The sequence below is a fragment of the Drosophila montana genome, unplaced genomic scaffold, assembly GCF_035044405.1.
Source record: "Drosophila montana isolate Dmon_TW-CO22-7 unplaced genomic scaffold, ASM3504440v1 contig_3210_1, whole genome shotgun sequence".
NCBI classification, from domain to species: Eukaryota; Metazoa; Arthropoda; class Insecta; order Diptera; family Drosophilidae; genus Drosophila; species Drosophila montana.
This window is the reverse complement of record NW_026998090.1, coordinates 7,042-17,714: the sequence shown is the minus strand read 5'-3', so window position 1 is coordinate 17,714 and position 10,673 is coordinate 7,042. Positions and strand designations below refer to the sequence as shown.

The following is a 10,673-nucleotide window of genomic DNA, read 5'->3' as shown; positions in this document are numbered from 1 at the left end:
AAATTCATTTCCAGAGATCTAAAAGAAAAATCATTTGATACGTGTTTGGTGCGGTTAGCGTTGCCGGTGCAGGTCATCGCACCGGCCGGGCTGAATAGTGGTCCCTCGCTGTCTTCTGGGCACCTTTTAGGTTGCCTGGGCTGCAGCTTCTTCTCTGTATTTTGAATATAAGTTTTATTAGACAAGTTCTTTATACGTTAAGTGGAAGGCGTTTTCGTTTGTGTTTTTTGGTTTGGTTTTTTATCTTTTAATTTAATTTCATTACTTGCGCCTGTTCATTGGCTGTTGTTCGTCTTGCCCTATACTCATCAAGCGCGATGCGTTTAAACTTTGGAACTTTTGACACAAGCGAAAATAAACCCTATACTCACTTTTCTCACGTTCAAGATTATTGTTCTTTTTCGCTGATGCACTTCGTTATCCCGCGCCGTTGAAGATTAGTTCTTTCTTTCTTAGTTCTTTTCGTTCTACTGCCTCCAGGCCGGCAATCGTGATCATGTCACGGTCGCCATGTAATAAAAATATATTTTGAAACGGTAAGCACATCAGTGCTGTTTTGTATCTTTGTTCAGAATGATTTTATTCAAAGTTAAGGGTATGTATGGATACATGTTTGTACTTATGCTGTTATCGGTTAACAGCTACAAAGAGAGAGAGAGAGCGGGTGTACTCATACATGTGGGCGCTCACTCTCAGCGGTTATCCGTTGGTCAACGGTCTTACGCTGTCTTGGCCTGCAAAAGAGGCATCATGTTACTTATGTGCGCAGCACTGTATGTATGTATGTGCATACATATATACGATTATATTTATGCTATGCGCTTGAGTCTGTACTATTATCTTTGTTTATACTTTCAAAAAAGTGTTACAAATTGAGTTATGTACTATATGTATGAATACACTACAAAGGGGAGAATTATTAGATTCTGCGCATCTGTATGAAACGCTACTAGCGAGAAACAGAATATTGATTACAGAAATACAAAACCTAATGCCCACTATCACACTCGCCAAATCCAATATAATAAATCCCGTAATTTTAATAGATCCCGTAATTTTTGATGACAATGATTTGAAGTCTATTTTTGCCGAACAGCTCACAGAGGTCCCTATAGTTAGTTTAATGGCAGTATCTACTATTAGAGTATTTCAATCCAATAGCAACCTTTACATATTAATCGACTATCCTAAGGTTAAGGGTATCTGTAAGAAGGTCATAATATTTCGCGTGACACAAAACAACACCGTACTGGAAATGCATGACAACGTAGTTGAGGAATGCAACGATGGAATCTTAGCTGTCACAGAGTGAACTACAAACAACTATGCGACGTTCTGCAAACAGGCAACACATGAAACATGTGCTAGCGGAGTACATGCAGGCGGATCAGCTGTATGCCACAAGCAACCCAGTCACTTAGAGCCGATCACGCTAGTGGATGAGGGGATAATCAACGTCAACGATCAATTCGCAAGAGTCAGCGTAGAAGACGGGCCCATGATAACAACATAGGGGGCTCTGCTCGTCACATTCGATCGCATAGCTATAATAAACAACACTAAATATTTCAATCACAGCAAAGCTGAAAGCAATGTGCTGAACATCCCGGGACACGATCATGTGCTAAGTCTACCACTGGTGCAGCGGATGAATGAGCACAACCTACATGTCACCCCGGAGCTCAGGAACGAAGTTACATCCGGCATTGGCCGTATAAATTAATAATTATAATCTTTGCATTACTGAGCCACAAGGCCAGTGGTTAAGGAGAACTAGTCATTCTCCCTCATCTTTGTAACCATCGACGTCGTGACACCATTCTCAGGAAGACGATATTGTCTAATTTAAATAAGCAATCGAGCTTTTAGGACCTAATAATTGCAATTCTGTTACAAATATTACTCTGTTCGAACCCTGCTGACTGTTTAGTAGCAGGTTACCAAGGCCTTTCGCCGAAATGTATTTATTTGCAGTAAGATAAATAACTTCTTTGCATTACTCTTTGAACAATTCATGCCTCGCACACATATGGGCACGTATTCAAGAAAATACCAGACGGACGCTGCCAATGTCGTTGTTGTTCGCTGCCTGGCTGTGCTCAATTTCAGCGATAACAATATTTGAAAAGTGATACTGAAAGTCATCTTTTACACTATAGCCTTCATTCATGCGCTTTTGTAACAATGTTACCATACAAACGGGACCTGAAGGCTGATGTATCTTCTTAAGATCATACCCCATGGATTTTGCCCATTGACCTTTTTACTCCACTTATTTGTGATCCGCACATCGACACGAATAACACAGCTAGTGCTTTATCGTTGCTTTGGCTCCACGACCTGTATGCTGCACTAGTCACATCCTCTTGCTTGTCAAAAATCTTGATGTACTAATATGCTCCTCATTAACACTTTCATAAATACCGTTACTAAGTTTTTCAAAATTAATAACTAATTTTCACTTATTCACACACATTCAAGTTAACTTGGTTTATTTATTGCACTTGCATCTATGCACCTTTTGTAATTGGTTTTTATTTTCACCACTGTTCTTTTCATTTCTTTTGCCGAAAGAATACTGCCTGTGAATATTGCCTGGGTTATATATTGTTGGCGGAGTAATAAACGCAGCGGTCACAATCGCGAAAATAAGGAACAGCTTCGATTAGAAGTAGCAGAGAGACTATTTTATTCGTTTTACATATGCACTTGCTGCTAATGCGGCAGGGATGCCACTCTGATACATTATTGATAGCATCACCAGATCAATCAATTATGATCCTCATATATATGCAAAATCTTATCGACATCGGACCGCTTTTTCACATAGCTCTCATGGGAAAGATGGGTCGAAAAGAAGGTGTTATATTCTGGTTTCAAAGATGTTTTCATCAGCATATACAATCTTATTATTCTTACATATCTGCAAATCGTATATGTCTAAAAGGGTATTAAGTCTTCGGCGTACCGAAAATATCCTTACTCTATGATTTTTTTAAAGATAACTTGATCAAACTAGGCACTTATTAGTACAACTGTGATCCCCATACTATATACCACTATATCATACAGCTCCCATAGAAAAGATCGGTAGCAAAATATTTTCTTTTATAGCAAATTATTCTGTTTTTAAGCTATTATTATCAAACCAGCATCACGAAATTGCATAAGGAAATGTTTACAAGCGTTTTAAATTTTCGGCGTGCCGCTGGACGTGGCGTTCAAGATATTATGCTTGATGGAATATTTAACCACGGCGGGGAACTAATAAAAATGTTAAATGCTACAATGTTACAATATGAAGCACAATCTAATCTTAGTAATCTGCAAAGAAAATTGTGTGAATATAAATTTTAATCCTAGCATATAATTTTTGAAAACAATACTTTCATCGAAATATATTTCATTGAAAAAAACACAAATTTAAAGCTAAAAAAATATAAAAGTGAAAACTAAATTTTAGTAAAATTTGCATTTCTTCTCTCTCAGAATGTCATTGTCAGCCAAAGATAATATAAAGAAGGGTTCCACACAGTTAAGCCATATATGTGAGCTGAATATCAAGAAACAGTCTTCACACCGTCGCCTTGTATCTGTTATTGCGACTATCTCAAGGGCTTCACGTAACTCTGAAACAATTTACAACATGCTATTGAAAGGCGTAAATATCTTTCGATTGAATTTTTCCCACGAGTCACATGAATCTCATACTCAAACTATTGAGCTAGTTAATAAAGCCCTGCAACGTATAAAGAACGAGTTAGGTCAAACCGTTTCTGTAGCATTTGCTGTAGACACCCGTGGGCCGCAGATTCGCACCGGTTTATTGGATGGTGGAAATGAAATTTTATTACGTAATGGGGAAAATATACGTTTATCCATTAATCGAGATCTTTACGACAAAGGAAGTAAGGAAGCCATCTACGTGGACTACCCAAACATTATTAATGTTGCAAAGCCAGAAGATCGAGTTTTTGTTGATGACGGAAAAATATTTCTAACTATTCTCGAGGTTGGTGTGGATGGGCTCGTCTGCGAGGTGATTCAAGGTGGTGTTCTAGGCAACAATTGCAATGTTATACTACCTGAAGTGGAGATCGACTTGCCCGCTGTTTCTGAGAAGGACATGGACGACTTACAGTTTAGTGTGAGGGCAAATATAGACATTGTTTTCGCTTCGGGAGTGCGGAGTGCAAAGAATATTAAAGAGTTACGTTCTGTGCTTGGTGATAAAGGCAAGTATATTAAGATCATAGCTAAGGTGGATAGCAAGATTGCACTGGGTCGAGTACCAGAAATAATGAGCGCATCGGATGGATTACTTCTGAGCCGTGCCGATCTGGGAACACAAATACCAATTGAAAAACTTTTTATAACTCAAAAGTCGGTACTAGGTCAATGTAATAAGGCAGGCAAGCCAGTAATAATTGCATCAAATGTTCTCGAGTCGATGCGTTTTAATCCCTTTCCGACACGTGCAGAATGCTTTGATCTTGCAAATGCAGTCATTGACGGAGTTGATTGCATTATGTTGTCATCTGAGGTGGCGATTGGCTTATATCCAATTGAAACTGTAGGTATTTGTGATATCCTGTGTCGTGAAGCAGAAAAGGTGGTATGGTACCGCGATCTTTTTGAGGACTTGGTTCATGAAACGCAGGGGGAGCTGGATGCTTCTCATTCAATAGCTATAACTGCTGTTGAAACAGCAAGGCGCACAAAAGCTACACTAATCATAGCGCTCACTACATCAGGACGGTCTGCGGCCCTACTAAGCAAGTTTAGACCTCGATGTCCAGTTCTCGCAGTCACCAGATGTGAGAGGGCAGCTCGCTGGGTTAATTTGCATCGTGGTGTTTTACCTTTACTATATCCGGCAGACTGCGATGAAAATTATACAAATGATGTTGATGCACGAGTACGTTTCGCATTAACAAGCGCGAAGAAAAGTGACTTAATTAGTGATGGTGATCCTATAGTAATCGTTAGTGCATGGAAAGACGGCGGAGGTTTTACTAACAATGTCCGTGTTGTTTATTCATTCTTCGAAGCTGACCGTATGGACTGTTTATTTCGTGCTGATCAAAATAGCTCTCGGAAGAATACTACATTGCAATCGAAACAAGGGAAATCAGATCCCCGTACAATACTTTAGGATTTTGCTTTTAATTAATTTGTTCATTTAAGACCACCGTCTATGAAATTTATGTTTTAATAATGACCCAGTCTGTTGAAGAATACACATAAAATGATTAAACCAAGAGTTACCAAATTATTTGATTTCTACCGTTTGACCTTTGGCCTCTTTATTCATTCTAACATCAAGAGTTCTTAAAATTATTGGGAAAGTTATATTGTTATAGTATAGGATTTCACACGAACGAAGAAATTGAATATAGAATTTAAAATTAAAAGAGTTTTAAAGATAACGGTTTTTGCATTTATGTAAGATTTGCACAGTGGTCGCTCAGACATTTTCAGAATGCCAACGGATTAGAGTCAGTCGATTCAAATAACTCATAATATAGAATAATGAACGCAAGACTGGGTATGAAAGGTAAAAATTGGACATACATGTAAAAGCGGTGGGAGAGTTTAGCTGGTATAAATTCCGAAGTTGCGGTTAGACATTTTCCATAAAAAACGTGTTTGAAGGAAAACGCAAACACCTAAGTGTTGAGAAATTCGTAGATAGCAGAAACAGTGATCCGAAGCAATCATCAGAAGTGACGAACAGCCTTTGACGCTGGTGGCAGGCAAGCCAGTAATAATTACATCAAATGTTCTCGAGTCTATGCGTTTGAATCCCTTTCCGACACGTGCAGAATGCTTTGATCTTGCAAATGCAGTCATTGACGGAGTTGATTGCATTATGTTGTCATCTGAGGTGGCGATTGACTTATATCCAATTGAAACTGTAGGTATTTGTGATATCCTGTGTCGTGAAGCAGAAAAGGTGGTATGGTACTGCGATCTTTTTGAGGACTTGGTTCATGAAACTCAGGCGGAGCTGGATGCTTCTCATTCAATAGCTATAACTGCTGTTGAAACAGCAAGGCGCACCAAAGCTACTCTAATCATAGCGCTCACTACCTCAGGACGGTCTGCGGCCCTAATAAGCAAGCTTAGACCTCGATGTCCAGTTCTAGCAGTCACCAGACGTGAGAATGCAGCTCTCTGGGTTAGTTTGCATCTGATTATGTGAATGATTTTAATGCACGAGTACGTTTTGCATTAACGAGCGCGAAGAAATGGACTGTTTATTTCGTGCTTATCAAAATAGCTCTCGCAATAATACTAGATTGCAATCGGAACAAGGAAAATCAGATCTGCTTACAATACTTTAGGTATTGATTTTGCTTTTAATTAATTTGTTCATTTAAGACCACCGTCTATTAAAATGCGAAAGATGTTGACCATTACGAAGCAGCATGGCTCGAAACATACATACGACACAGGGAAGAGGCTTCTGCGCCACTGTATGGTGAGTTGAGCGACTGCGTGTTAGGCCGCGATTGTGCATTTTTCCAAATATTTGAAACACGTATCAATTTAATTTTCTCCAAGATATTCGATGATTTTGAAGCCGATGGTAAACAAAAAACTTTCATACAACCGTTTTTCACCAATTTATCAAAGTTAAAGCTTTCCTTAATCAACTAAGACTCGTTTTTTCCATCTAAGAGGTCTCCATTTTGTAATAAGTGTTAAACTTCGTCGACTCAACCTTTAACCCGCGTTTTAAAGATGGGTGAAGTTTGCGAAAAGTGTAAAACACGTTTCAGGTGAATTTTCACAAATGCCGTTGAAAATGATTTTACCCTACTTACCAGATTTATCACTGCTGCTGGTGGAATTTACAAAATCCCTAAAATACGTAATCGCAGAAAACTTAAAACTACTATTAAAAAAAATTGTTGAATCGCATTTCCGCTTTTCTCCAAAAAGTGGGAAACGCTTCTCAAATAGTTTTTCTTAAAGATCTTTGGAAATGAAAATCGTTGAGCTGCATTTTCCACCGATGATGTTTTGATTCTCCAAGATGTGGGAAAAACTTAAATAATTTTTAAAAAAATCTTTGGAAATTATACCAGGGAGTAAAAGATTTTCCTAAGCGTGTGAAACACCTCTCAAATTAATTTAAACAAAGATCTTTGAAAATTAGTTTGAGGCCGATCGGAGGTTAAAAAAAAGTTGAAGTTGAATTCAAATATTTCATTTGGGTCATTTACGTTTTTTTTGTGTGTGCCTTTTGCTACCGCAGGTACAAAGACAGACGCTTCTATTCATATACAAAATATACAATTAAGCGTGAATAGCAAGTCCAAAAACATTTAAATGCACACATGCCAACGCTTAGGTACCCTTTCGAACAAGAACGATCTAAAATGAAAGAATTTCGCATCGACTTGGCAAACCCTTTCATTATTTCATATTACTCGTCCCCTCAGAAGGGATGAAATGCCACCGACTTTTGACAAAAATTGAATTTGTGGGCATTTTGGCTTGTGCGGACACATACACACACAAACGTTTAAACGGTACATAGACAAATTTCAAGAGCACTGAGAGTAAGCCAAATCATTTTTCTGCAGTGGGAGCGAGATAAAAAACAGCGATGCCGTTCTATCGCACAACTCATATGGATGAGAGTAAGCCAAAGCAGTTTCCTGTAGAGTGAGCGAGTAAAAAGACAGCGATGCCGTTCTACGACACAGGTCATATGTATTCTTACTCTCTTGCTGTGAGAGCATGCGGGCATGTCTCAAACCCGAACAAAAACCAAGGCGACTTTGGACCAGCCGCACTTAAAACGCTTGTCACCACCAAATGTACGATTTTTCCAGTCTATGTGTTATTTGGTTAGTGGTAGTACCCAGAAAGACGGCGAAATGAAAAATTGAGAGTGCATGTTTTGCAACATATTTTAAGTAAGCGATTTTCGATTGTCGCTGTAGAAAGTTCCATTGAGATGCCCTAAAAATAATTGTCTTGTGGAATTAAATTTTAAAATGGTAATAAAGTATATATTTTCTTGATCAGGACCACGAGCTGAATCGACTGAGACATATCCGCCTCACCGTTTGTCTGTCTGGTGGTATGACATATGTACCATATATCTCTATATATAAAACTGTTTGTCCTGACTGACTGACTGACTGACTGACTGACTGATTGGTGATCAACGCACAGCCCAAACCTTAAGAGCTAGGAAGCTGAAATTTTCACTGTAGTTACCTTATGTGATGTAGGTGCACGTTAAGACGGGGTTTCGGGAAAATCAATACTCGCAAGTGTGCAAAAATCGCGAAAAACGTTTGTATGTCACTTTTTTGTTTACTATCCGATCGGCCCCAAACTTATTTTCAAAGATCTTTGTTCAAATTCATTTGAGGGGTGTTTCGCACTTTTCGGAAAACCCATTCCTCCTTGGTGGAAATGGAGGTCACAGATTTGGTGGGTGACGTTTCACGCTCAAATTTATTTCCAGTGATCTATATGAAAATTTATTTGAGACGTGTTTCTCACTTTTCGCAGAATTCAAACTTCTTCGGGGGGAATGCGATTTAAATATTTTTTGGGCGGCGTTTTAAGTTGTGTCCGATTTGCTTCAAACTTATTTTTAAAGCTCTTCATAAGAACTTAATAAGTAAGTATTTCAGCGATTTGGAAAATTCCACCCGCAACAGTGGTAAATTGGCGGAAAAAGGTTGTATCAAAGTTTTTTGTTTACCATCCGATCGGCCCCAAATTCATATTTAAAGATCTATGTTTAAATTCATTTAAGGGGTGTTTCACACTTTTTGAAAAATCCATTCCTCCTTGGTGGAAATGGAGGTCAAAGATTTGGTGGGTGACGTTTCGCACTCAAACTCATTTCCAGAGATCTATTAGAAAAATCATTTGAGACGTGTTTCACACGTTTCACAGAACATTTCCGACCCCATAAAGTATATATATTCTTGATCAGTATCAACAGCCGAGTTGATATAGGCATGTCTGTCTGTCTGTCTGTCTGTTTCTATCCGAACTAGTCTCTCAGTTTTAAAGCTATCTTTATAAAACTTTTTATTTCATATTTCAAAAGCGGACCACTATATCATATAGCTGTCATAGAAACAATTTATCGAAAAGTAGGTTCTTGTATAAAAAAATTTTTGTTTATAACGATATCTTGACCAAACACGGTATTTATTAGTTTTACTATGCTCTCCATGTATAGGCAAAATCCTATCAACATCGGAATACTACATGATATAGCTGCCATAGGAACGATCGGTCGAAAATTAAGTTGTTGTATGGAAAATTTTATTGTTTTTTCAGATATCTTAACCAAACTAGACATTTATTAGTTTTTATAAGCCTTTCGTATATATGCAAAATCTTATCAACATCGGACACACATTGGAATTGCGTAACCAACCAACAAACGAATAAACTACAAGACAGACACAGACACCTCTTAAACAGCCAAACAGCCTCAGTATCAATCTCCACGTCAAAAAGCGCAGACGTGTAAAATACTGTATGTAAAATGTTCGAATTAATGTTTAATTTATTGTATTCTACTTGTTAATTGTTTTTTGTATCTTGGTGTTAGTGCCCTGAAGACGGTTTGCCGGTGTGCAAACGAAATATATTAGAGGCAAAACATTAAATAAAATTGATTTCATTGTTTGTCTTTACAAACCCGGACCTCGAGCCAGCCAAATATTTAAAATATGAAAAGGTCGCCAAAACCATCAAATAAAATATTATCATTATCATTCTACTGTATATGGTCCTAAATATACTCGATCTAACTAATGACCTGCTTCATTTATTAGCAATACTTTATAACCTATTTTTAAGTCAAAATCTGGAGTCTTCTTATCATAGTTAATTTTTTTATAAGCCTTAACTTTTTCTAACATATGTCTATCTGTTTTAATAGCAATTTCTAATCTAAATTTTATTTCCTTAGAATAATCGTTATATTATAGATCGGAACTATTCTATCTGATTAAAATCTATGAACTGTCTTAATAGTCTTCCAAATACTAGTTGGTATGGACACTATTGAAGCATAACCGAAGGTGTCGTGTTGAAGCAATAAGTGAAATATTGGATCCAAACGTCCCAATCGGGTTTGTCTGCTGAAATGTATGATCGAATATATTCATTGATTGTTCTATGACTTCGTTCTATTGTCCCTAATGTCTGGGGATGATATGCAGTAGAAGTGAGATTCTTGATCTTCATATACTTGCACATGTCTGATATTACTTGATTCTTATACTCAGTTCCCATGTCCGAGTGAACGTCTTCATTGGACCGTACTTAAGTATAAAATCTTCGGATATTGATTTTGCAACATTATTTGCACTTTATTTAACGCAACAAATCGTCTAGCGCTGGGTCTGGATAATTCTTGATGACGTCATATTTTTTATCATCTGGCCTTTATCAGTGCATTTGTGACCTAAAAAAGTCACTTCAACAAAAGAACATTTTTCTGGATACAATTTTAAGTTGTATTTCCTACATATTTCAAAAACATCTGTTAAGTTTTTAAACATATGTTTTTCGGAACACCCTATTACCATTAAATCATCCATATAAAGGAATGCTTGAAAAGGTTCAAGTCCAGAGAATGCTATGGTCATTATCCTTTGAAATGAGTTGGCGCTATT

General features: G+C 37.6%; 1 protein-coding gene across 1 annotated transcript; it reads left to right on the top strand.

The window, feature by feature from the left end:
- The first annotated feature begins 3,406 nt into the window (after positions 1 to 3,406).
- LOC135432654 (pyruvate kinase) lies at positions 3,407 to 5,261 on the top strand. The gene is made up of 2 exons (XM_064688401.1): positions 3,407 to 4,817; positions 4,881 to 5,261. Exons 1-2 carry the CDS (start codon positions 3,491 to 3,493, stop codon positions 5,153 to 5,155), a joined length of 1,602 nt encoding a protein of 533 aa, XP_064544471.1. The 5' UTR covers positions 3,407 to 3,490; the 3' UTR covers positions 5,156 to 5,261.
- The last annotated feature ends 5,412 nt before the right edge of the window (positions 5,262 to 10,673 follow it).